The 26,524-nt window shown below is 45.1% G+C and overlaps 3 protein-coding genes across 4 annotated transcripts; 1 reads left to right on the forward strand and 2 right to left on the reverse strand.

Annotated features, from left to right (window-relative positions):
- Nucleotides 1–606: 606 nt before the first annotated feature.
- ccdc57 (coiled-coil domain containing 57) lies at nt 607–11,360 on the reverse strand. The gene is made up of 20 exons (XM_028407970.1): nt 11,235–11,360; nt 9,525–9,688; nt 8,290–8,412; nt 8,080–8,223; nt 7,611–7,719; nt 6,930–7,031; nt 6,696–6,853; nt 6,549–6,623; nt 6,271–6,471; nt 6,024–6,182; nt 5,783–5,945; nt 5,291–5,383; nt 3,870–4,110; nt 3,527–3,682; nt 3,343–3,422; nt 3,034–3,250; nt 2,794–2,897; nt 2,396–2,524; nt 2,157–2,301; nt 607–1,517 (listed from the first exon to the last, which is right to left on the reverse strand). The coding sequence occupies exons 2-20, from the start codon at nt 9,668–9,670 to the stop codon at nt 1,306–1,308; spliced, it is 2,757 nt and encodes a 918-aa protein (XP_028263771.1). The 5' UTR covers nt 9,671–9,688; nt 11,235–11,360; the 3' UTR covers nt 607–1,305.
- A 410-nt stretch (nt 11,361–11,770) lies between these two features.
- On the forward strand, nt 11,771–17,611 carry slc16a3b (solute carrier family 16 member 3b). Its single transcript, XM_028407495.1, has 6 exons — nt 11,771–11,868; nt 14,324–14,573; nt 14,650–14,793; nt 14,893–15,497; nt 15,583–15,763; nt 16,080–17,611. Exons 2-6 carry the CDS (start codon nt 14,351–14,353, stop codon nt 16,391–16,393), a joined length of 1,467 nt encoding a protein of 488 aa, XP_028263296.1. The 5' UTR covers nt 11,771–11,868; nt 14,324–14,350; the 3' UTR covers nt 16,394–17,611.
- A 1,467-nt stretch (nt 17,612–19,078) lies between these two features.
- On the reverse strand, nt 19,079–26,039 carry csnk1db (casein kinase 1, delta b). Of its 2 annotated transcripts, none has more exons than XM_028407496.1 (10): nt 25,596–26,039; nt 23,827–23,937; nt 23,410–23,558; nt 23,083–23,311; nt 22,821–22,991; nt 22,578–22,726; nt 22,325–22,493; nt 21,967–22,106; nt 21,705–21,770; nt 19,079–20,449 (listed from the first exon to the last, which is right to left on the reverse strand). In XM_028407496.1, the coding sequence occupies exons 1-9, from the start codon at nt 25,669–25,671 to the stop codon at nt 21,720–21,722; spliced, it is 1,245 nt and encodes a 414-aa protein (XP_028263297.1). In that variant the 5' UTR covers nt 25,672–26,039; the 3' UTR covers nt 19,079–20,449; nt 21,705–21,719. The 2 variants fall into 2 exon arrangements, with proteins under 2 accessions (XP_028263297.1, XP_028263298.1); XM_028407497.1 differs by having other exon boundaries at nt 21,705–21,775; nt 25,596–25,671.
- Between the last annotated feature and the right edge of the window lie 485 nt (nt 26,040–26,524).

Here is a 26,524-nt window from a genome sequence, read left to right on the forward strand (position 1 = left end):
ATGTAAAAGCATTCAAAACGTAAAAATATGTATTTTTAATTTATTCACAAATTATATCTGACTATGAAATAACATAAAAATGACGTTAAATTAAATACACATTTTTAAAAAAAATAAAATAAACACATAAATCTGCCTTTTCGTCCTAAATTGAAACCGCAGCTTGTTCAAATTAAATTTAATATTACGTAACATTGAACGTGGATGTACGGGCCCGGCTTTGCCACACGTGGTCGCAAACACAACGAAGCCCCGCCCCCCTCGCTGAGTGACACGTACCTGAGCCAATCGCCACGCGGAGGTGTGAGGCTTTAGCCAATCGCTGCACGGCTTCGCCTTCAGTTGGGAGATAGGGTGATTAAAAGGCGGGGCGTTGCTGTGACGTTTCCGGGTGACTTGCTGCTGAGGGGTTACTGGAGTTCATGGATTTTTTTTTTTGGATGGCATGATGTTGTAAGGAAATAGTTTGAGGAAAGAGAGTTTTTGTCCCCTGTTGACCTACTGGGGCAGCGCAGTGATAACAGGCTGTCAAAGCACACAGTGAACTGGGGTTCGAATTATTTTTACATATTTTAACATCAGTTCACTTCAGAGCACGTACTATAATTTGATTTTCCAGTGTAAAAAATGTTTATTTTTTGCAGTTTCCTCCAGTTCTGCATACCTACATCCAGGTTTAAAGATTAAAAAAAAGGCTTATCACAGTCACAGGAAGCTGGGTATGCTACCTGGTACTGGTGGACACAGGTGTCCATTCACTTCCTGTAAAGAGCATTGTAAAACAAAATGTGAAATATGATCAGGTTGCTCATGTTGACCGATGTAAAAAAAACAAACATACACAACATGGATACTGAAGTAAACACAGTGAATGTCTCTGAGCTGGCTCACACATAGGTTACATTCAAAAACTGCTTTTATATTCAAATTTAATGGCTGAATCTTCTCGCATTAGGTAACTCTTATATTTGGATTTTCTGTTTATTAAGTATTCCTCGTTAGGCTGCGTGGTCTTTTTGATCCTTTGTGCATTGCAGCGAGTGGAATGAGGCTAGTTAGGAAGGTCCCAAGGGATCTGCGGGTGTTGGGATGAGGATGCTGACGTTGTACTTTTCCAGACACAAACTTAAAACTTTCTGCTCGATGTCCTCTTGGAGCCTCGCCTGACTTTATTCTGAGCAGATCCATAGGTTTCATCTCACTGTGGCAGAGACGTGAACACAATCAAGGTGTGGGTGAAGCAGTGGCTCAGTGGTCCAATAACCGGAAGGTTGGTGGTTCGATCTGTAGGTATGACGCCGGCCTTTACTCTTTAATGTTGTAGTTTCTGATGTTGCTGAACTTGCCAGAAGCTCCAGGTTTGTGGATTTTGGTCTTTGACGGTGTTTTAGAAACGTTCCTCTTCGGCTGGACCTCAGTTGGGGGCTGGCTTTGAGTCAACCCACTACCCTGCACCATCATCTGGACTCCAGAACCACCGGGCCTAGCCAGCTCCTTCCTGCTCAGCTCACCTTCACCTTCAGGGCAGATAAGAGAGGTTGAGACACTTTCACAGGGGGTTGCTAAACAAGAGGTCACGATGTTGCTCCACCAAAGGTGTGATACACAAAACACACACTTCACAATCCTTTCAAAGACACAATATTACAAAACTGACATCATAAAAATGTATTTTTGAAAATAATGTAGCACCTATCAATCAATCCTCAGTTGTTTTAATGACCTGTTGGACTAGACCGTGCTGATCTGTGCTGATCCTGTGCCAGCGCCGATCACTGCGCCTCGGCCTGACCTGGCTGCTGCTCAGATTGAGAAACTGTTCTCTGGAAAGCTGACAGCCACACGTTGAGCAACGGTCATATCTCCCAGTCTGTCCTTGACAGTACTCATACTGGGCAGAGAGGTTGTGTATTTTGACATGATGTGACATTCATGTGGACGTACAGTCTCCAGGTAATGAGATAATGAGATCTGGATTAAAGAGAGAACTCCGCAGCTATGGAAATGGAGCTAACCTTTGAACCATCTTGTAGCCTGGACTCTGATTGGTTTGGTATAAAAGTAAACGGGTGCACATGCTGATGTGAAGTTGAAGCTGTGTGTGGGTGCATCAGGTGAACAAGAGGGCCAGTGTGCGGGTGGCTGGGTAGTTTTACCTTCAGAGAAAATGGATGAACTCCGTCCATGGTCCAGGATCTCCCACAGCTCCTGCAACGACCGCAGGGATTCCTCCGATGACAGGCGGAGTCTGGACAGACCCGAGTGACTGAGCGGAGAAGTATTCTCTTTGCTCTGGGGTCTCTAAAGAACACAGAGCAGAAACATGTTACGTGACTGATGTGACCGTACAGATCAGTGCGTAGTGAGGGTGTAGTGTTTAAGGCTGGGCTGTTACCTCAGGCGCGCCTGTGTGCTCCTGGTGAGCGTTGGCCGGCTGCTTAGTGACAGGATCGTGGTTGTTGGTTCTGGGGTGGAGCTGCTCAGCAGCAGTGTAAGTCCTCTGCTTCAGAGCATACTGCAGCTCCTGGAGGCACAAACACATCAGTGGACCCACTGCGCCCCCTAGTGGTTTCACAGAGAACTACAGGACCCTGCCTGGAGAGTTTGTTTTTTTTAAAGATAGTTTCCCGTTGGTGTTATGACACAGAGTTGCTTCTCTGACTCCTTCACCTTTTACACACTGTTTCCAGCTGTTGCTCCATCAGTTACTATAACCGGCTGTGCAGTATAAATGACTGGAGAGAAGTTTATTTGTGAGAGATGACTTGAATAAAACTGAGCTGGCACGGATACCTGTGTGGTGAGCTGATACTGCAGCTGCTCCAGGACAGACAGCCGGCCCTGTTGTTGGTCTGTTTGTCTCTCTGTGGACGTGTCCCTCTCTGGCTCCTCTGGTTCTATAAGACACATTAATACACAGCACATTCAGTGTTTTCAGAGTCCCATCTTTGTTGTGCATCACCACTTGGAGGAGCTAAGAGACAGGGTGGTTATAATAACCCCACCTGCTCTTTGGGGTTGTGTGTACCGTACCCTGTGGTCCAGCAGCAGCCGCTTGTGCTCGCAGCCGGTTCACCATCTCTATCAGCTGCTGTTTATCTCTGCTCAGATGGGCAATACACGCTGCTGCCCTCTTTAGCCTGGTATGCAGGAGAGGAGGGTTATCTTTGGCGTGACGGACATTATCAAGACCCGAGGCCCTCGCCTGCAAATACAGGTTCTCCTCTCGGAGTCTGTGCACCAGTGCACTCTGGGAGGTGAGATGAAACGTATTTTGACATGCACTCAAAGAGATCACAGGCTTCAACACCACGCGGTCACGGGTCAACTAATGTTAAGTACTTGTTGTATGATGCTGGCGAGCGCAGACTCCATCTGTGTCTCTCTGACTTGCTTCACCACAGCAGAGACTCTTTCGCCACCTGAGGGTCCAAAGACACAGCTGCATTCTAATTTAAAGCCTCCGCTATTGGCCAAAGCTTCAGTGTTCCAGCTCAGAACAGACATGAATGACGAATGAACTAACCTTGTCTGAGACCTTGGTTGTGTAGCTGTGAGCTGTCTGGAACTTGTAGGTCCTCTGTGGGTTGGACAGTGGATGCAGCCAGGTTGGACTGTCCTGCAGCGCCCCCTAGGGGCTTCGTTGACGGGGACATCTCTTGCTCCTGAGGCCGTGTGTGATCTGGGGCAAATTGTTTACAGATAATTCAGACTGATCTATAAGAGTTAGACCTCCCGCCAACAACAATCAATAACATCCTCTCGCCACTGTTACCATGGTAACAAACAGTGCCTTGTTCACCAGTTAAATGAATGGTTGTAGACAGAGCTGCCTTCATCATTAACATCATCATCATCATCATCATCACCTGCTTGGCTGTCCTTGGATCGGGTCGCTGGTCCAGTGTCTGTCTGAGTCTGGACCGAAGGCTTGATGGAGGTGGATCCTGGATGCTGAGCCGGCTGCGCCTCGTGTTGGCGATGCAGTTGATGGGTGAAATCCTCCATGTCCTTTCTCATCTGGGTAACTACAGCACGCAAGACGCTGTTCTGCTCCTGCAGACGACAGATCTCCTCTGAGGCCAGAGAATCTCCCCTCGGTGTGAGACCCTGTGGAACAGAGAAACAAACACTGGTCAGGAAAAAATAGCAAATAAATATCTTATTATGTACATATTCAGACATTTATTGGGCGTATTTTGTCTCTTTCTTTGATGCTGAATGGAGTTCCTGTGCAGAAAACATGATTGTTGTTTTTACCACACACATTTTTAGTCACACAAGCACTGGAAACTTACACAATCACATAAACATAGTCACATAAACACTGGGTATCGTTTGTCACGGTGACATTTTGACAGGCATGTGAGTCTACAGCTGGTTGGTTGAATGGGTGATGCTGAATCTGGGGCATGCACTGATGATACGCATCTGCCAAATAGATAAGTATAGTGAGTTCCTGTTCCAGATATCTGCGCAGTAACTCTGTATATTTTTAACACTTTAAACTTTACCTATGCCTTGTTATGTAAAGGCTCACTGCAGATATTTAGCTTAAGTGGCTATCAGTTATCTGAGAAGGTTTTTACATGCACAGTTTTCCCTCGTGGTGTCAGAGGAGCTCACAGAGGCTGGTATGTTGGGGGGGGGGGCACTATGCCAGACTGAAAGGCCATCATACCTCTCAGGATACTCTAGGAAAAGGCCAGAGGCCAAAAACGTGATGGCTCTAAACATACTCTGGGTACGAGGGTGTGTGTAAGAGGTTCATATAATATCAGCAAGAAGAAGCATTCACTCATAAAGCTGAAGGGTTCCCCAATGCAGCGAGATGCTAAGATGCTAAAACACTGACACTGATTGCAAATCAGGCAACAATCTGCCCATTGTGGTTATTTCTAGGGAAAATGTATCAACAGCTGCTCGCTAGTGTCTCATTTCATCCATGGAACACACTCCAAAGACGTCACAAGAGGCCGAAACGGAAAGAACTGGTCCACAGAAAAATCATGACTCATGATTTTCTTTGTAGACATCTTTAGCCAACGGGCACACCAACGGATTTTACTAATGCATAAAATAAGCCTCCCAGCGGACCTGAATCAGTTAACAGTCATTTCCTGTATGTGTCACATGGTCCGCTCCTGGCCCCGCCCCTTCAGCAGACCAGCCGTTGGTCCCGAGTCTGTTGATTCACCTGCCACCTCCCACCAGGCTGCAGTTCATTTGCATATTGGTCCAGACTCATGTAATGTGTGAAGCGATGACAGAGCAGGAAGTGGATTCTCACCTGTAACGCCTGGTCTCTCTCTGTCTTAACGGACCGCAGCAGGACAGTCAGGTTCTGCAGTTCTTGCTCCTTTTCTTTCAGCTCTGCTTTTGCCTGCCAAAGATGGAAAAACTGTGTTAATGTCATCACTGACTGCACTGTCAGCCCGGGCTTTTACACCAAAGGTTGTTCTATTTCTGCCTCAGCACACTGATACAGATCAATACACTCACAAGGGACGGCAGGCCCTACACACGAGTGAATCACACAGATTCAATAATCCTTTAACTCATTCTGGAGCCACTAATGCCAGCGAGGAAGCAAGCAGAGCATTGTAAGTGCAGCATATGTCAGATGCTACCTTCTTAGATTACATTTGAACAGCATGGTGCGCTTAAATGAGGAGGCACACACGTGTGAAAGTTCATCCGTGTGCCTTCGTTTGGGAACATCTTAAATTTCAGAACACACAGATAAAGCTGCACGTGTACTGCCTGTTTCTACCACACTGACCTGGTCTCTTGCCTGGGTCAGCTCCTGTATGAGCTGCTCATCGGCGAGGTAGAGTTCAGCCTTCAGGTCCTCACAGCGCCTCTGCCACTCCAGCTCCACCTGGACTCCTTTCTGTTCTAAGGCCCGCTCTCTCATCAGCCCAGCACTCAGGTCCTGTTTGTATCTTCCAACAAACACACAGACTGTAAAGAAAAAGAAGCAACAGTACACAATCAAACCGACAACACCCCCATCATCTCACCTCTCAGTCTGGTCCCTGCTCCGCTCCAGCTCAGCTCTGAGTTTAGCTTCTCTTTCCTGCAGGGTGATCATTTCTGTATCTTTTGCAACCGTCTCACTGGAGACCTGTCGGATGTATTTGTCCCACTCTGCCCGCGTGGCTTCTACCTCTGTGTGAAGCCTGAACACACATGAATAAGACTGAATCCACTGCTGTCTGTCTACGAAGAGGACACACAAACATAAAGACGCTCGCGGTGATTTCTCACCTCTGGATCGACTCGTCTTTCTGCTTCAGCGCCTCTTGCTGGGCTTCCTGTGTGCAGCGCGCCTGTGCCGTCACAGCCTCCATCTTTTCCTGCAGCTTGACTATGTGTTTATCAGCTTTCTGCAGCTGCTCAGTGTGGGCCTGACGCTGAGCCTGCAGCTGAGCGTCGCGCTTTTTCAGAGTCCGGACTACATCCTCATACCTAGGAAAAAGGGAGATGACACCATGCATTTGTATACAGAGAAGGCGACATGAACATGAGCCGGTTTATTGCCTCACTTCTTCCTGTCCTCATCTTTCTCCTCCTTCAGTTTGACCCCCATCTGTTTCAGCTCATCCTCAAGCTCCTTTATCCTGGGACGGAGGAAATCTCATATTTGAACACATGTAAACACACACATGCACTCACCAATCATAGGAAGGTACCTGTAGTCCTTGACAGCGATGGCCTCTTTGACCTCCTGGTTTTTGAGCTGCAGCTGTGTCTGCATCTGTTGACAGAACTCACTGGACGCCTTGAGAGCCTCTGTGGCCTGCAGCTGAGCCTGGCAATGAACCTCAGCCTCCTTAGAAAGCAGCTTCACCTGCACACACACACACACACACACAGAATAGGTGAAATGTGCAACGCGGTATACAGGCGCATCCTGCTCTCCTCACCTTCATATCGTGAGCCAGCACTATAGCGCGCATCTCGTCCATTTTCAGGTTGAACTCATGTTCCCGCTGTCGGAGCTCGCCGTCAAAGGCTGCAGTCATTTCCTGTTTTCCACCAAAGAGGGATTCATGGTAGATTCTGATTGGTTAGTTTACATTAGGATTGTTGGTGACAGGAGAACCCGCACAGAACCTGTACAGGGGCTCTACTGCTGCAGACACACAATACACATGCTGTTACTATATAAACTAAATCTATTCTTGCTATATGGAAGCTAACAACAGCCACTGTGTCTGTGGAAAAATGGTTCCAATGTGTTGGTAATGAATCTTTTATGTTGCTATGTGTTAGATAAACACTGTATTTGCTCCATGGAGCCAAAACTAGCCAACAAATCTGATCCTGTTCATCATACAGTGTTAGCACCTTCTCATCTGACCTGATGCTGGGACCTGCACTCGGACTTGTGCTTGCCAGCCAGCTGAATGTAACAGACACCGGTCCTCATCAGAAACCTTTGTCTTTTGTCTGGGTTCAGCTTAAAGGTCTCCTGCTCTGTTAGTTATTTTAGCCCTGCAGACTGGATGGCTCCTCTGAGTGAGGAACTATGAAGAGTTGTAACACCAGACGAGGTGCGTGACGTTGTGTCTTTTACATTGTGTTGCATTTCTACTGTCCTTTACCTGTCTCTGCTGGGACTGCTCCGCTTCCACAGATTTTATTCTGCGCTGTAAATCCATCTTCATCTGCTCATACTTCTCCATTTGGCTTTTATTTTCACCACTCATAGTCCTAAAAGTAAAAGAGGAATGAGGTCACCATGAAGTTCATGATGACAAGCTCAAAGTGACTCTATTAAGCACCACACCCTCTGGTGTATATTCTTCTTCAGCCAGTGCTTTGCATGCTATGCAGCTACCTACCAAAATAGCAGGTATGCCCACACACTCTGTGTACTCAGGCCCTATCACACTGCCTGTGTCATTACAGTGTGCAATATACACAGTGCCCTTTGTACGGTTTATAACATCCTGAAGCAAACATGCCCTTAATTAAATTCCTAATTAGTTTTTTTTTTTTTTAAATAAAACCAGTGGAAGCAGCGTTGGCATTTCTCAGGATCAGGTCAGGTTGTCTGTTTTCCTGACTCACCGCTGGAGCTCATCCAGCTGCAGCCTGAGCTGAGCAGCTGTGTGCTGGTGTGTACTGAGCTCCTCCTGCCTCTCCTCCTCCTCTCTGGCTCTCTGCTCCTCCAGCTCGGTGATCTGCTGCCGGAGCCGGTTCAGCTCTGCGTGCCTAAAAAAAATTAGTTATTAGACTGTGATGGTCAGAGTGTTTCTGTAACTATTACTGTGTCAGTACCTGTTCTGCTCTACGGTCAGAGCTCTGGCTGTCACAGCATCGTATTTTTCCAGCTCTCGGTCTCGTTCATCCAGCAGGGCCAGGTTGAACTGGAAATCCTCCTTCAGCTGCTTGTACTGTTTTCTGACAAACGAAGCATTTAAAAATCAATATTCCTCTGCTCAAGCCCTCAGAGGAACGTGTAACTGAAAGCTGGTGCTGAGCCGCTGGCCTCCATCTTTGCATGTGCACCTATGGCTCGACTAACATCTCTGTAAAATAGCAAATAATGTGACTCCATGCCTGTAATAAAGTACGGGCTATTTAAAAAGAGCTACTTCTCTAAGATGGATGTTTATTCCAGTTTAGACTTGTCACCTGGAGTCTGTGGAAGAGGGTGCGGCCTCTTGTATCTGCTGATCTCTATAGAATGACACCTCAGGCGGCAGCAGCAGGGCAGCAGGTGGCTTTTGTGCCAACTGCCAGATCAGCATTTGTTAAGACAAAGCAACGACTGCACCACATAATTATGTCATTATCAGAAAAGAAACAGTATCAGGGCTCAGTGCATATGAAGTCAACCTTACCAAACAGGAAACAGCTCACGGACATGACAGTGTGGAGGCCCACAGATACAAAGACAAATAAGGAAACGAACGATGCTGTGTGTGTTTTAACATTTTTGTAGTTCCCTTTTTAATCCTGACTTTTGTCCTCAGAACTCTGATTGGAGTCGTAGAATTTTGACTTTTTTTACTCATATTTCATCCCTTAATCTCAGAATTCTGTAAACTTAATCCTATCCTCATGATTAGTTCTGACTCAGGCCTTGTGTTGTGTGTCACAACTCTTAAACAGTAGGTTTTGTCACATATCGACTTCTGTTTTTATTCACAGACCGTGAGTTTCTCTGCCTTCACTCCAGCACAAGAGATGTGGATTGAAAGTTACATTTAAAAAATTTCAACAGCAACGTGTCTACCCAGATACAGCGTCACAGTGACCGCTGATAATCCACAGCTCTCCATTGTTCTGTAACGGAGCCACACATATTTCTAAACCTGTGCAAATAAACGTATCAGTATGAGCCAACAGGAAGGTGAGGAAATGTGAGTTCAAATGTTCAAACTGCAGATTTAAATGCACAAACTCTGTGTGCAGATAGACGAATGGATGCATGATGTGCAGATGGTTTGATTAGGTAAAAACAAGTCGAAATATTCATGCTGCACGGATGAGGCTGTGAGATGTGCTACCTGAGGGTGGAGCACTCCTCCTGGGTCTTCCTGAGGAAAGTCTCCAGCTGATGAACTCTCTCGGCCTGGAGCTCCTTCCACTCCCTCTCTTTACTGGCCAGCTGGGCCTCCAGGTCTCTGAATCCAGTGTCCTCATCTATGTGCATGACGGAGGAAGGACACACCTACGAGACACAATGTAGATCGTCAGGTGTCATCTGCACAATATTTAAGATTGTTCATCACTTTATAACATCCTGACATGAGATACATTTAACTTATAAAATGGGAACATCTAGTGGACATACAGTGACATACGTGACTGATTTCAGTCCTATCAATCCCAAAATTGTACTTTTTTTACCATTTGTTCTTTATTATATGTCTGATACTGTCATGTCTTGTAGTGTTTTTGCACCTCTGGGTCACAATCCTTGAATCGGTGAAGCACAATTTCCATGAGAACATAAGAAGATTCATAAACATGATGTAACAGCTCAGACAGTTGATGTTGAAGTTGTAGTCGACATTGGAACAGTTCTATACACACACACACACACACACACACACACACACGCCCTCTCTCTCACACACACACACACGCCCTCTCTCTCACACACACACACACACACACGCACGTCCTCTCTCTCTCTCTCACACACACACACACACACACACACACGCCCTCTCACACACACACACGCACGCCCTCTCTCTCTCTCTTTCACACACACACACACACACACACGCCCTCTCTCTCTCACACACACACACACGCACGTCCTCTCTCTCTCTCACACACACACACACACACACACGCACGTCCTCTCTCTCTCACACACACGCCCTCTCTCTCTCTCACACACACACGCACGTCCTCTCTCTCTTTCACACACACACACACACACACACGCCCTCTCTCTCTCACACACACACACACACGCACGTCCTCTCTCTCTCTCTCACACACACACACACACACACACACGCACGTCCTCTCTCTCTCACACACACGCCCTCTCTCTCTCTCACACACACACGCACGTCCTCTCTCTCTCTCACACACACACACACGCCCTCTCTCTCTCACACACACACACACACACACGTCCTCTCTCTCTCACACACACACGCACGTCCTCTCTCTCTCTCACACACACACACACGCCCTCTCTCTCTCTCACACACACACACGCACGTCCTCTCTCTCTCTCACACACACACACGCCCTCTCTCTCTCTCACACACACACACACACACACGTCCTCTCTCTCTCTCACACACACACACGCACGTCCTCTCTCACACACACACGTCCTCTCTCTCTCTCACACACACACACACACACACACGCACGTCCTCTCTCACACACACACACGCACGTCCTCTCACACACACACACACACACACACGCACGTCCTCTCTCTCTCACACACACACGCACGTCCTCTCTCTCTCACACACACACACACACACGCACGTCCTCTCTCTCTCACACACACACGCACGTCCTCTCTCTCTCACACACACACACACGCACGTCCTCTCTCTCTCACACACACACACACACACACTCCATTTCCTGAAGAATCGCTCATTTCCGTATCACAGCCCACACTTGTGTAACCGCATCATTTACACACAGAGGTGTGTTCACTCCGCTCTGTCAGTGTTTACACACATTCCAACAAAATCACACACACAAACACACAAACAGTGACGTCAGCTCACCGTGTGGCAGCGTGCAGTCGACGGGCTGGTGTAAACCTTCGCTTGTATCCTCTTATATTTCAGCAGGACAGCTGGAGTTTGGACATTTTGTAGCGTCTTCCTTTTGTCACGTAGCCTGTTAGCATGTTGCGGTTTCCATGGAAATCGTACGTCTGATAAACTGCTCCCCCCCCTTCCCCCCGCTACATGGTTCCTACCTAAAACACTTAAAAATGACATTTAATGTTTTGCAGAAGCTCACAATCATCTGCGCGTAAGAAACTCTCATAAACCTGAGATAAGATTATTATATATTGTCTCACGGTGTGGAAATATATACACTAACATTTATCTGAAGCGTAAACATCCATCAGGGCCGATATTAATTTATTTAAAAATAAAATACTCCCTTAAGTTCTTCCTCAGATATAATAAAAAGCATTAGGAACAAAGAATAATATTCATACGGAAGTTAGACAGGCATCATTTACAGGATGTTGCATTTGCCTCCACGCCGGGAGGGGGCGGGGATGTGGATCCCCCCCCCCACCCCACCCCCCACAGCAGGAGTTCACGTCCACGCTCCGCAGTTTATTTAAGACAGAGACAGGAGCGTGCGTCTGTCCGAGCGCAGAGGAAGACATCGTCTCAACAGGTAGGAATGTTTTTGACTTTATTCTGAGTGAGGAGCGGTTTCCTCGTGTGTGTGTGTGTGTGTGTGTCTGTGTGTGTCTGATGGGCTGATGATCCAACAGGTGGACGGAACCGCAGCGAAACAAGGAGCAGAGCTTGTATCAATGAGTGTCAGCCTCTTCGTCTTATTATTATTATTATTAATAATAATCCTTTTTTTAAATGGTGAGTGTTGATGCTGTAACAACACGTGTGACGCTTTCAGATCAGATCAGCTGGTCTGCGGGGATGCGCATCAAAGAGGACGCCCCGGTCCTCACGTAGGCCACCTGGTTCCGTGAACACGCACGATCCTCCTCAGTCTGTCTGTCAAAGCAGCGAGGAAGACAACAAGCTCTGTAATTGCTGCGTGTGAGCTTAAAATAAAAGAATACCCGAGCGCGCATCACGGAACTTCCCCCGTGACTTCGACATCAAACCAGTAGACATAAAAAAAAAAAAAAAACACCACCACCAGGTCTGTCTTTAGTTAGAAGAACTGATCCCGGACTAAAGTCAGAAGTCTCACCTTAAAAAGTTATCACTATCATTACTAACGGTTACAAAGCTGTGACGCGGGACAGGCGTACGTGCGCCCCTGCATCCCCGAGGTGGATGACGTCACACCACCTCAGGATTTGCTCATCAACGCTGCGTGTTGAATAACTAAGCGGAAACAAAGCTCAGTGAGTAACATGTCCCGACTCATCCTCTGCTGTGAACATAAAAAAAAAAAAAAGAAATCTGGTATGTAGCCTAAAAATGAGCTGACATGTGAGACTTCACAGCTCTCCAGGTGTGACTGCTTCTGTCTCCAGTGATGCCTTCAGGGTCACAGATCCAACAAGCTGCTGCAAATATTCTTTATAGATTTTGCTTCATATTGACATGATGGCGTCACAGTCGCTGCACATCCATGAGGCTCATCTCTCATTCCATCACACCCTACAGGTGCTGTTCTGGACGGACTCTGGAAGCTATAGAATGGCTTGTGGTTCTATTTTAGAACCCACACCCATCACATTACGTGCAACCTGTTGAGAAAATGTCAGGATGTGGTCTCACTCAGTACTAAGCAGCCACAGGTGTCAAAGAAACTCTCTCTCTCTATATATATATATGTACATACATCTATGTTTTCATGTGGTCGACCATCCGAATGTGGCAGCACAAGGCAGCGTTGTTTATCTTCCATTGTTGGTGAACCCGTGTGAACTGCAGCTCAGGTTCCTGTTTTGAGCCGACAGTGCTGCTGTGCCCCATCTCTGCTGCTGCGCTCAGAAACACTCTTCTGCTTTCATTTAACACATTTAAACAGACGTTGAGACGTAAACAGGGTGGAGAATGGGAGTCCACATCAGACAAGGGGAGGGGGGGTCTTTGACCTTGTTAATGACGTCACTTGTGGAGTTCACCTCTATTTCAGTCATCTAACAGGGCACCGTTACTTCCTCCACCACATCTGTAGTTTTCTTCTCTGTAGAAGGCGTATTATCTTCATCAGCATCTCGGATGGCACTGTTGTCTTATTTTTCTTCTTGTGTGGTGACACCTACTGGTTGGTAAGAAGGTCTGCCTCCACAGAGCGGTGCAGACCAAATAACTGGAGCAGCTGCAGGGATAACTGAGCGAAAATAAAACCGTGTTAGTCTCGAAAATCCAGTCTGGATATTAATGTAGTTTAATGCCGGTGTTTCATCCATGATAGAAAAAAGTATGAAAGAAAATATTAGACAGAAGAAGATTGTTTCATCAGTGTTGCTGCCAGCTCCTTTAAAAATACACATCAACACCACAGACACAATGCAGGGCAGCATCCAAGTGCCTTACATGCGTATCGGAGCAATGATCCCTGTGTGAGAGCGGAGTGGGTGATGTGGAATGTGAGGGTCTTTTTTTAGTATCACTGGGACTCCTGACTGAATGTTGCATGGGTCACACTGGGGTTATGGAAGGACTGAAGGATGTGGACGGGCCTGTGGACAGTGCATGTACTGTACCAGTTCTCCATGGGCGAGTTTGTGAAGCCTTTAAATGATTGTATTCTTGTACTGCATAAATATGACTTAAACATCAGCAGACCTTTACTCAGGTCCAGAATTGTTTGGTCGGGTTCTCTTAGTGTACTACTGTGTGATGTTTTGCATATTTTGGCAGAAATACGGACACACTGCGTAGATTAATCTGTCCTGTCAAACTGTCAACAACAACAAATTACCCGCAACTGTAACCGTGTTCCCATATTAACACCCTGCAGTGCAGCGAACACACACACGGTCCTAGAAAAGAACTGCTGTGCTGGTCTATCACCTGGCCTCCACTTTACCTCATAATGTGCTACAATAAGATGTCTGGTTCCTTGACCTGTGACCACGAGGACATGGTCTAAAATAATTTGAGGAAGGTGACACCACAGGGTCTGTGTCTCTTGTTTACAGCCTTCAACCCAGCACGTATAGAGTATAATGGGAGGAGCAGTTGTGGACGACAGCCCTCCTGGGGTGAAGGCACCAGATGGCGGCTGGGGCTGGGCGGTGCTGGCCGGATGCTTCGTCATCACTGGCTTCTCCTACGCTTTCCCCAAGGCTGTCAGCGTTTTCTTCAAGGAGCTCATCCGAGAGTTCGATGTCGGTTACAGCGACACCGCCTGGATCTCCTCCATACTGCTCGCCATGCTGTACGGCACAGGTAATTCAGGGACAGCACACATGCTGGGAGGGAATACATGCGTTTGTTTGTACTGATGTGTGTTGTGTCTCTTCAGGACCACTGTGCAGCGTGCTGGTGAATAAGTTCGGTTGTCGGCCGGTGATGATGGTGGGAGGACTCTTTGCTTCACTGGGAATGATTCTGGCTGCCTTCGCCACGAGCATCATACACATCTACCTCTGCACTGGAGTCATTACAGGTAGAGACCAGCCAATTTTAGGAACATGCTTACAGATTAAATATAACCTAGTTTTAGAGCGTGTTATTTTTCATACCACTTCTGTCCTTCTGTTCCTAGGTCTGGGTCTTGCACTGAACTTCCAGCCGTCTCTGATCATGTTGAATCGTTACTTCAGTGAGAAGCGTCCTCTTGCTAATGGCCTGGCTGCGGCGGGCAGCCCAGTGGCCTTGTGCTGCCTCTCCCCACTGGGCCAGGTTCTGCAGTATGAGTATGGCTGGAGAGGAGGGTTCCTCATCCTGGGAGGTATGCTACTCAACTGCTGCGCCTGTGGTGCCCTCATGCGGCCACTGACACCACCTAAGAAGCAGCAGCAGCTGGAAGAGAGCACACCCACGGCTGCAGAGACGGCTCCGGCACAGAAGAAGAAGCTGCTGGACTTCAGCGTGTTCAAAGACAGAGGTTTCCTTATATATACCGTCGCAGCGTCAGTGATGGTGCTGGGTTTGTTTGTGCCTCCCGTGTTTGTGGTCAACTATGCTAAAGGCCTTGGCTATGAGGACACCACGTCAGCGCTGCTGCTCACCATTTTGGGGTTTGTTGATATGTTCGCCCGGCCTGCTGCAGGACTCATAGCAGGCACGAAGTGGGTCCGGCCCAGATGTGTGTATCTGTTCAGCTTTGCAATGATCTTTAATGGGTGCACAGACCTCGTGGGATCACAGGTAACAAAGCAGGTCCTACCCTACATGCTGTGGAGGATATGTAGCTTTGCAGGAACTTAACTAGTCTTCTTGTGTCTTCTTTCAGGCCAAGGACTATGCAGGTCTGGTCTTCTTCTGCATCTTCTTTGGTATTTCATACGGCATGGTGGGAGCACTTCAGTTCGAGGTCCTCATGGCTATCGTTGGGACAGAGAAGTTTTCCAGTGCCATCGGCCTGGTGCTGCTGATGGAGGCGATCGCTGTCCTGGTGGGACCTCCTGGAGCAGGTAAAAGAACGTGGATGTTCTCTGACCCTGTGACTCTTCTCCTCCAGGAGTCTGCTCTCTGTGCATGAATTCATGTTTTTGGATTCTGGATTCAGGTGCTGGAGGTCTACAGAGATTCAGATCACTGCTGACCTCCAGAGGCTGCTAATGCAAACTGCAGTTTTTGACACTTCCATGTTAGCTTCACTAATCAGAATGTTTCTGATCATAGTTGCCGTCACAAGAAGATGCATTTATTAACTTTTTGTTTTTGCCATCCGTGGAAATACAACGACATCTCTGTATTTACGTATACTTTTCTTGTTCTCTCCATCAGGTCGCCTGCTGGATTACACCAATCAGTACATGTACGTCTTCCTGCTGGCGGGCTGTGAGGTCACACTCTCGGCCCTTATCCTCGCATTTTGTAACTTCTTTTGCATCCGAACAAAAAAACCAGATCCAGAGGCGAAGATGGAGATGGCTGTGACTGCTGCAGAGAAGGAGGTGCTCAACAGCAGGGAGAGGAGAGAGGAAAATGACGAAGAGGAGCCAAGCGGGAAAGAGAACGGAAAAGCCGATGCTGTCAAAGATGACAAGGCAACGACGGTGAAGGAGATCGGAGATGAGAACACAGAGACGTCGTTATGAAGACTGTGACTGAAACTGTGTAGTGAGAGGACATGTGAAATGCACTACTGACGACCTGTGGAGCCACTGAGGGAGAAGGCTTCACATGAAAACAGACGAATTTGTTCTATTGTGTTTGTGTTATTTACTGTACTGTTATTTAACTCCAGACTGTAGCTGTGTGCATGAACGTGCTGAAAGAGCGTGTTCGTCGGTCGTGTTTCTGTTGAATGTATCTGTGTTTTAAGGCACCTTTTAGGGAGAAGAGTTTTATGAACAAAAATCCCACAACATGACGAAATATTTCAGAATCACATTTCAAGAACCAAAGATCCTCCAGAATTTAGAGGAATCAACTTTTACGTGAGGAGGCGTTAGTTTAATGCAGTCAAACACTGTATGGTATTACTACACCTGGTCCCAGGTATGAGCAGCAAAATGTTTTACAACATGTTAAAATAGTTATAATTATGATTAGTATTATTATTATATTACACCAACATAAGCTGACACAGATGCTCATGGTGGAAGAATGACAGCTATGTCTGCTGTGTGAGAAACTAATAGCATATTTGATGTCATGGTCACAGCACTGGTCACAAGAAGAGGAACCAAAGTGCATTGCAAATTAGCCTAATGATATATATTTATACAGATATTATTGGATATATGTTTGGATGTATAAGTCTGCAGGCTGGATTATAAGGGCGTGTGGGCTAATTCTGCCCACATGTGGGACTGGGCAGATTTATAGTGTGCTAATATGAGACCAAGATGTTTGCCCTGATATAACCCTGTCCAGCTGTAAGGCCACACGTCTATTTTCTGTGTTTATGTCCTATAGTTTGTCAGTATGCATACAATACAACGTTGAGAAAGATCAGTGGCTGATATCTACAAACAAAAGATCCAGTATTAGTCACTCTCCCGTCTTAATATCATAATTCCTAAAAACAAAACAAAGGAAATATTCAGTGAATTTCAGGATATGCATCAGTAACACCGACCAACATACAGCTAAGACATATCATAGCAAAACAAAACAACAATACATACAATAATATCTGTGCATCTTCAGTGAATATGCAAAACTGAGTATTAGCAAGCTGTGTGACAAAACACAAGCTGTACATCACAGGCTAGCATGCTAGCAGATCCCTGTTAGCTTGATGTAAAGAAGCCGTTAAGGACTCCTCCAATCCTCCAATCAGCAATAAATTGTTCATGCTCATTTCAAAATGCTACCGGAGTGAAGTTACCATGTCACAGTGTTTCCTTTCAGGGTTCATGCACACACACAGACACACACAGAGACATGCAGCTCATTGTGGTTTTTACCTTCTACCAAAGAAACAGGTGCTTCTACACTTGCTGCCTCACACACAGAGGCTGGTCTTGCTGTGCTGTAACTCACTCATCTCCTGAGCATGAATGAACCAATTAAAGAAATGGAACCAAGTAAAGAAACTGTGGTGACAAGTGATTTAAAAGATGGGAACAACTGACACTGCAGGTGCTGGATTCAGCAAAGTGTTGTCTTTCTAGTAGTCTGCATTTTTATTTATCTTATTTACTGTAAAATTCTGTAAGAAGAAAAAGAAACAACAGAAACACTCACCTGTCCCTCAGAAAGACTGCAAACCTGCTGGTGTATTTCTTTTTCTTGCCTTTTTCTAAACATGGCGAGCGGCAGCTAGCAGCCCCGGCTAACTGCAGCTAGCAGCCCCGGCTAACTGCAGCTAGCAGCCCCGGCTAACTGCAGCTAGCAGCCCCGGCTAACTGTAGCGGACATTTTCCTGGATAGGCTCGTTCACGGTAAGAGCGCGCAGAGAGAGAGAGAGAGAGAGAAAGGCATCTGATTGGCTACCACGCCGACCAATCACTACGTTGCGGCCCGTCAGGTAGCCGGTATTTTTTTCGGTACAGTAAATACGAATAACATCAAAAACCCTTAAAAATAAAATATATTTATATTTTATAATAAGTGGAAAATGTCGAGAAAAACTAATGCATTTGTCAATATTTTTTTTTCACAATTTGTGGCTATGAAATTAAAAAAAATGTTGAGAAAAATATTGAAAAAATAAAATAGATGTAAATAAATTATTACGGTTAGAGGTCTAATTCTAAAACTTTGAAAAAGTAACATACTTATTTTCTGACCTAAATATTAAGATTAATAATGCATATGGAATGAAGTCAAAATTAAAATATATTTAAATTTTTAAAACTAATGCATCTGTCAATATTTTTTTTCACAATTTGTGGCTATGAAATTAAAAAAATGTTGAGAAAAATATTGAAAAAATAAAATAGATGTAAATAAATTATTACGGTTAGAGGTCTAATTCTAAAACTTTGAAAAAGTAACATACTTATTTTCTGACCTTAATATTTAGATTAATAATGCATACGGAATTAAGTCACAATTAAAATGTATTTTAATTTTTAAAGCAAATTAAATTTTTTATATTTTTAAAACTAATGCATTTGTCAATATTTTTTTTTCACAATTTGTAGCTATGAAATAAAATTACAAAATTTACCAAAATCAATACACTTAACTCAGTCAATACTGTAAATATTAAATACCTCAGTTAAACAGAGCATCTTCAGGATGTAGTGCAACACGAGACCAAAGTCTCCTGAATATAACCCAGCCCAGTATCAGTGCAGTTGTAGGTTTAGAAAAAACGACAACAAAACTGTACAAGTGAGTCATTTATTTACAGTTTAAGTACACAAATACAGTGGCAAATATAAATGTGAGAAAGTAAATTTCGATCCGATTGCTTACATAATTCATACAGAAGTGTCGAGCGTCGGACCAAACAGGTCCATGGTCAAAATCAAAAATTTAGAGAATGAACAGCAGCAAGAATGAATTACAACAGGCCTTTTCACTTCGACAGCCAAGTGTCAGACGAGTGAAATATAAAATCCCCAACACACACACACACACACACACGGCTGCTGGGAAAGACTGAAAGAATAGACTGCCAGCTTTCCTCTCCTCAAACAATCAGTTCAATATCTGTAGGAGAAGATTCACAAAATGCACACGTCAGTGCACGTGACGTGGTCGTAGTTCCAAGTTGTGACAGAAGTACCCTTCTGTAAAGGGTGGGGGGGGGCGACTGATGGGAGAGACTACTACACTCCAAGTCCTGTTCAGACCCTTCCCTACTGGTCAGTGAAAACGAAACATTTACAATAAACACAAGTGTTTCACAGCTTCCAAATAATACAAATAAGAAAAAGAAGAATCTTTTCTGTACAGTGAATGGACATTTGGTAAAATATGTCAGGTAACGCCCACCCCGCCCCCCCAAAAACAAGGTGCTCTTCATTGCACTGAAGATGGGGGGGGGCAGGGCTGACCCTGAAGGTCAACTAAACGGGTAAACTCACAACCTCCTGCACCACCAAAGCATATTTTTGGTATGTTCGACTAGCACTCGAGCCTTCGTTCTGAAGGCTCACCTCTAACACATGCAAAGAAGTCGTTTCTTTCTATTGGATATAAATGGCTGTAGCATTAATAAAGAGGGTGTGAAGGATGAATATTATAAAGACAAAACTGACAGTTGAGGAAATGAAAATACCAAAAAGGAAAAATCTGCCCATACATAATAATATTTAAAACAAAAAGCTGCTGAATCAGCTCGATACACCTTCCTGCAAAATAAGTAGATCAAGGCTGTTGTCTTGCCCTGGTGTGAACTTAGCAGACAGTGGAAACGTTTCCACAGAGGAAGAAGAAGCTACCTGCCCACTGGAACTTGTGTGGAATTTTCCTGAATGAGAACAGTCCAACGCTCTGTAATGTTTATTGAGGTCAGACAAGATACACAGAAACTGGAAAAGGAATGATTCAGTCATTCTGAAAGCAGGTGGACCCGGGTCAGAAGCTGGAGCATGATGTAGCTGTAGAAGAACTGAAAGGTGGTGGTAAGTAGGAGCGTTTCATACTGTGTGTCAGATTGCTTCTGAAGGGCTTGGTCCGCCAGGTTGCATTGTGGGAGCTCATCAAGGAGCAAGAAGGTGGTGGCCAGCAGGCGGTATATCAGACACCATCTTTAGGAAGAACAGAACAGGAAGCAGGGCCGTTAAAAACAAACATCCAGCTGTGCGTGCAAACTTCCCTGTAAAGCTGACTTTTGATGCTGCAGGTGACTAAAATGACACTAAGTCTTCTAGAGATTCTGATTTAGAATATTCTCTGTAAACAACAGAGTAGGAAGAAGAAGCAGAGAGAGAAGCGGAACAGCTGACAACGGCTGCACTGTCTGTTTGACAGATTAGCTGAGTATGTTTACTTTCAGCCACAACTACATACCCCGTTCACACTGGGGGAAAAAAATGTGGCTTAAGCAGGATTCGGCCGCATCCTGATCAATCCAGATGTGTTTTTTTCTGAGTGTGAACACCTCGAATCCGGCTGTATCCAGTTTGATTTCAATCCGGCTAGATCCACCCACGAGAGCTGGATCTAGCCAGATTGGCTCAAATGTGGCTCAGGTGTGAACGCAAATGTGGCGAGCGAATCCGGCTAGCGATGTGCTACTTCCGGTTAGCGATGCGCTACTTCCGGTTAGCGATGTGCTACTTCCGGTTAGCGATGTGCTACTTCCGGTTAGCGATGTGCTACTTCCGGTTCACGGGGCACGACACGGGACAAAAAAACGCATGACACATGCGCACACGCGGTCCTACCGTGGCGTGAATGGACTCTGTATATTATGAGGCGCCACCTAGTGGTTTGGAGGACAGCAAACATGCTGGATGAAGCCGGATTGAGTGCGGACACAAGTGTGTGCTTGCCAGATTTGAAAATAGGTCTGAACACATCCAGCTTAAAGGCTGTCTGGGCTCAATCCTACTCTTAGCTGGAATGACTTTCTCTAGTGTGAACGGGGCCTTTAAGACAGACACTGACTGACACATGATGAACTCTGCATCATGTACGTGTTCAGAGGAAACATAGGACAGGTGGGATTAGGGAGGCAAATTCCTCTGAGAATGCCGTGACTGTCAACCTGACATGTGATCGATCAAGCAGGTTCAGGCAGCAAGGCACAGAGCTGATTAAAGGGGCATTACATCAAACCTGATAAGGCAATGAGGAAGTACACTCAGAGGCTATGATGCACTGCGATACATCCTCCACACTGCACAATCTGACTGTTCTGCCAGATATAGGATGGTAAAACACTGCTATGACAGTGACAGTGCATGTCTGCCATGGGTTTGACTAAAACACAAGGCAGTCCAGTGCAGAAGTGGAGGTTGGAGGCATGCTTCCCCTGGTGCTTTAGTGGTCAGGACTCACCCAGCGTTGCAGCCGTCACACGAGGACGTGGCGAGCGTCTACTTGGCGTGATGCTCGTAGGGAATGCTATTCTGAGGTTGAGGGAAAGGAGAGAGAAGGGCCAATATGTCAGAACATAAACACCTGCACCAACCAACCACACGTTTTAGGAAGAACTGGCTAGTTAGGAGCAGTTTAGTGACTTATCTTAAACAGATGTATACAGATGTGTTTCTTTCTGATCATTCTAGTGAACACTGCGTGTATTAGAAGAGCCTTGTACCTGTGAGGTGGACATGCGGGAGGTGTCCTGCCGCCCTGTCAGGTCTGAGGATGACACATTGACAGGGGCACCGCGGTGCAGTCGCATGCTGACCTTTCGTTCACGCTCCATACCAGACACTTGCCGAGGAGACGTATTTGCTGGAGACCAAAACTAAGATCAGTCACTATCATCTATCTATGAATATAATGAGGCAGTTCTTCTATATATTTGCACTGGTTTTGAGTTTTTTTGATCAGAACGTTCAAGGCAAAATAAAACAGACATGAGTCTTACCAGCACACTTCTACCACCCACTCATTAAACCCTCGAAACTACAGGGATCCAGAAATGCTGATGCAGGCTGAAGTGCACTGACCTGTGTGTGAGGTGGGCGTTAGTGGTGTGGGTGGTGCTCCGTCCTGAGTTCCTCGTGGTCTTCCTGATGCAGCAGGTATTCCTCTGGCCCCGGGGTTCCTGCTGTGCCTCAACCTGTCTTCCCTCACCCGGCGCTCTCTTTCTGCTTCTTCTGCTGCACGGTTGGCTCCCTGCATGTAACAAAACAACCAGATTCTAAATGCAGGAATTGTGTTTTGGGCACGGCGGCGCTAGACGCGAGGCAGAATACTTACAAACTTGAGCATGTTCCAGTCAAATACGTAGTCGTAAGAGAAGCCCTGTCTGTGGAACAGATTCCTGAAGAGCTGGCGTAGGTATGAATAATCCGGCTTGTCATCAAAGCGCAGGGAGCGACAAAAATTCAGGTAGGTAGCAAACTCAGCTGTAACAAAAAGGGGTAAACGTTTTTCAGCTGATACAAAAAACTCCTATATTTATCAACAGGGAATTACATAATAAGAAAGCATGAGACTCACAGGGGTATCCCTTGCAAAGCACCTCGATTGGCGTGGACATTTTCTTTTCACTGATTCGCTCATACTTCTGCCTCTTTGTAGCGGCCTTCAGACCTTGCCAAGGCAGAGAGCCCAGATTAAAATACATGAGAACGTAACCCAAGGACTCCAGGTCGTCACGCCTTGACTGCTCTGTAGAGAAAGACAACAAGATAATAATGAAGACCATGCATTGATGCCAAACAGGCTCTAAGGGCGTGTGTGGTGTATTTTTTTTTTTTACCAATCCCGAGATGCGTGTTGATTGAAGCGTAGCGTGCAGTTCCCGTCAGGTTCTTGTTCTCACGATAGGGGATGTGCTGGTGCGTACGAGCGTCACGGTACTTTTTAGCCAGGCCAAAGTCAATGATGTAGACCAGGTTGCCCTTTTTGCCAAGCCCCATCAGGAAGTTATCAGGCTTCACATCTCTGTGGATGAAGTTCTTTGAGTGAATGTACTCAATGCGACTGATCTGTGAAGAAGAACAAAATCAAAACACAAATTAGATCACTTTGCCAAGTTAGTATGAAGGAAGTTTCAGCTTTATAAGCACTTAGTGAGCAATCCTACCATCTGATCAGCAAGCAGCAGGACCGTCTTGAGGCTGAATTTGCGTGAGCAAAAGTTGAAGAGATCCTCAAGGCTGGGCCCCAGCAGCTCCATCACCATCACATTGTAGTCACCTTCTGCTCCGCACCACTTTATTGTAGGAATGCCAACTGCAAAAACACAAGAATAAACAGTAAGTACACAAACTTGCTAAACCCTTAAGTGGAACAGGCTGTAGTAGCTGTGTATTGTATGTGTATCTCCAACATTGCTATTTTTTGTCCTGCTCTCTCAATTTTAAAAGCAAATGAAAACTACACTGCCCTGTAGGGCAACGACATCCCACTGCCTTCTCACAACTGCAGACAGCTTATTAAGCAAGACAACATGACAGATACACAGTATGAATGAAGAGATGTCAGCCAATATGATTTCTACCTCCTCCTTGCATCATCTTGTAGATCTTGCTCTCAATGTGGAGCTGGGGGTGTTTGGTCTTCACACATTCCAACTTAATCGCAACCTCCTCGCCCACTGATATATCTGTGCCTGTAAAAAGAACAAAACAGATACACAAGGTTACTTAAAAAAGATCAGTTAAATTACACCACATCAATGATCATCAGCTAGCATCTTTCCTTGGGTCAGCGATTACCAGACATTTGTTCGCTAGTCAAACATGCACGTTTAGTGAAAAGTCCATGCAGTGGCTAGTTCACACTATTAGAAAAGACTGATCCGATAAAGGAAGCCTTCACATGCAGTGATAGAACGGTGGACACACACAAATCAGCTGGCACATGTCAGTTTAACTGCTCTTTACATGTCCATTGAAAACCCTGACAACCTGATAACTGTTTGCAGGCTGCTAATGGAGTATCTGCCAGTACAATGCACCAGAACCCAATTTACATTACGTACACACTACATATACCTTCATCTATGAAGTCATCTTAGTCATCTTATCTACTCTGGCCATCGTCTCCAGTGGAAATAGTGTAATCGACATTTAAATGCCAAAAACAGCTTGCATCCAAAAGTAGAAGCACTGCAGATCCCTTCCACCATTTACAGCAGCACCAGAAACTGCAGTACAACAATAAAACACAGTGTAACTTCAGCTGCTACACCCTATGCCCTCGAACAGGACACTCGTTTATTCCATCACATCATATGAAGCCAACTGTGGCAATATCTACATTATGACATGTCATGATGATAGCAGATTTTTTTCCTGATAACTTCCCTGATGATGTCAAAGAAGTCAAAGACTATTTTGGCTGCAAGCTACCGGATACCTCCATCAACTGGAAAAACTGGTGTGACCAGCCTTGGTGTAAAAACAAATAAGAGATACTTGACATGCACCACATAAATGTCAGAAACTAACAGAATCAACCATGAACGACTGCGAGGAGTGAGGTCAGCAAGGTTCAAGCTTAGAATATTATAAACTAAGACGAAAGATTTATTAATCATGTAAGCAGCTGCTATAACATGACGTGTATCCTCCATACAATGAACCCTGCAGACACTTTTTTAAAAATAGAAATAAGAACTAATCCTGTGTGTGGCATGATGTCCAAAAGCAGATAAGAGTTTGGGATTGCACCATATCAATGTCAAGACTGTTGTACCGCAGCCATCTGGACAGCCAGGAGATGAACAATATAAGCCTCACTGCCAGGTGTGTGTAGGCTTCAGAGCTGTGACCTTGCTGCGTGATAATAGCAGTTGTAGGTGTAACACAGAGAGAAACCAGAAGGCATCACTGGCACTGGAAGACATACCAATAGCAGTTTGTCATCATTAATGGAAGTGGAGAATTTGCAGCTTATGTAACACTACACTAGAATAGCACAAAGAGCACTAAGGTAGCATTACCTAAAGCAAGATAATTACTCAAACCAGCTCAGTTTGTGATGCCAATCATATTTTACACGTCCAGATACACGGAGGTGAGAAGCAGCTTTCTCAAACTGCACATACAGTTTATATAGTTTGATGTTTTTATTTGTATTATGGGGGCAAAACATCAGTTAAGCTAGCTTTTAGCAGGCTGCTAACTGTAGTCAACTTAGCAAGAATACAAACTAACAGCTAGCTTGATGACGTACGCTGAAAGTAGGATGACATGAACAACGTTTGGAGACGAATATTTTACAGTACAGTATATAAACAAATATATAATAACATATTCCACTCACCTAAATAGATGTCTCCGAAAGATCCACTTCCGATTTTTCTGCCCAGTCTATATCGGTTCCCCACTCGAAGCTCCATTTTTCCCTTGTATTTCGTTCCGTCTGTTCGTACCTTAGTTGCTAACGTTGCTTATCCAAAAATGTCAAGCTTGAAACCTTTTTTTATTTACACAAATATTTCACCTCCCTTCTCAGGTTTGCACTCCCCCCTTCCCCCAGAATCCCAGCTCCTTCCGTAACGATCCAAATTTCACCATCCCTTTCCTTTCTTCCTGAGCGACGGAGGTCTATAATACCGCGATCCCCCGGTAGAGCGAAACGTCTAGTTTATGTTCTCCTGGTTTTGGGTGTTATTATTCCCCCAAACGTAAGGATGGAGACGGATTTTTTACCGATGCACTTAACCCGTAATCCTGCGCAGCTTCACTCCAATGTCGGAATTTTTTTTTCTTCCACCGTGAAAGCTGTCACTCGCTGCTGACGTCACTTCCCCTAGCAACCACGGGCAGATCTGGAAAAAAAAAGATCAACAGAATTTAATTTAATTTAATTTAATTTAATTTAATTTAATTTAATTTAATTTAATTTAATTTAATTTAATTTAATTTAATTTTGGAGGAATGAATAGAAATGAGACGAATTTTATTTATTTATGTATTTATTTTAATTATTTATTTGACTATACTTTGGACATTTGACATTACCATTACTGGTATGGACTGGATGATCATTTAAAACTGTATTATTCTTATAAACAAACAAGCAAACACCAAAGAGTTTGTCTTTTTACAATTTTACAATAATATATAATAATATAATAATAATTTACAGATTAAAAACGTGTTTTTTGGCTTTACCAGACATTTCAAATGCTTTATATTGCATTTTTTAAATGCATTTTTTTCCACAAAAACAGACCATAAAACCACAAC

The sequence above is a fragment of the Parambassis ranga genome, chromosome 6, assembly GCF_900634625.1.
Source record: "Parambassis ranga chromosome 6, fParRan2.1, whole genome shotgun sequence".
NCBI lineage: Eukaryota > Metazoa > Chordata > Actinopteri > Ambassidae > Parambassis > Parambassis ranga.

Bases quoted from the DNA above. Each gene is read 5' to 3' on its own strand.
- ccdc57 (XM_028407970.1), bottom strand. From the start codon at position 9,670: ATGCACATAGATGAGGACACTGGATTCAGAGACCTGGAGGCCCAGCTG. The intron at 6,854-6,929 runs GTGAGGAGAGCA...GTGTGTGTGCAG, and splicing joins TGCTGGCTCACGATATGAAG to GTGAAGCTGCTTTCTAAGGA. The intron at 1,518-2,156 runs GTAAAACTACCC...TCTGCCCTGAAG, and splicing joins TTCATCCATTTTCTCTGAAG to GTGAAGGTGAGCTGAGCAGG.
- csnk1db (XM_028407496.1), bottom strand. From the start codon at position 25,671: ATGGAGCTTCGAGTGGGGAACCGATATAGACTGGGCAGAAAAATCGGA. The intron at 23,312-23,409 runs GTAGGATTGCTC...TCTTCTTCACAG, and splicing joins TGCTGCTTGCTGATCAGATG to ATCAGTCGCATTGAGTACAT. The intron at 22,494-22,577 runs GTAAGTATTCTG...TGTTACATGCAG, and splicing joins ACTGGAACATGCTCAAGTTT to GGAGCCAACCGTGCAGCAGA.
- slc16a3b (XM_028407495.1), top strand. From the start codon at position 14,351: ATGGGAGGAGCAGTTGTGGACGACAGCCCTCCTGGGGTGAAGGCACCA. The intron at 14,574-14,649 runs GTAATTCAGGGA...GTGTCTCTTCAG, and splicing joins CGCCATGCTGTACGGCACAG to GACCACTGTGCAGCGTGCTG. The intron at 15,764-16,079 runs GTAAAAGAACGT...TCTCTCCATCAG, and splicing joins GGTGGGACCTCCTGGAGCAG to GTCGCCTGCTGGATTACACC.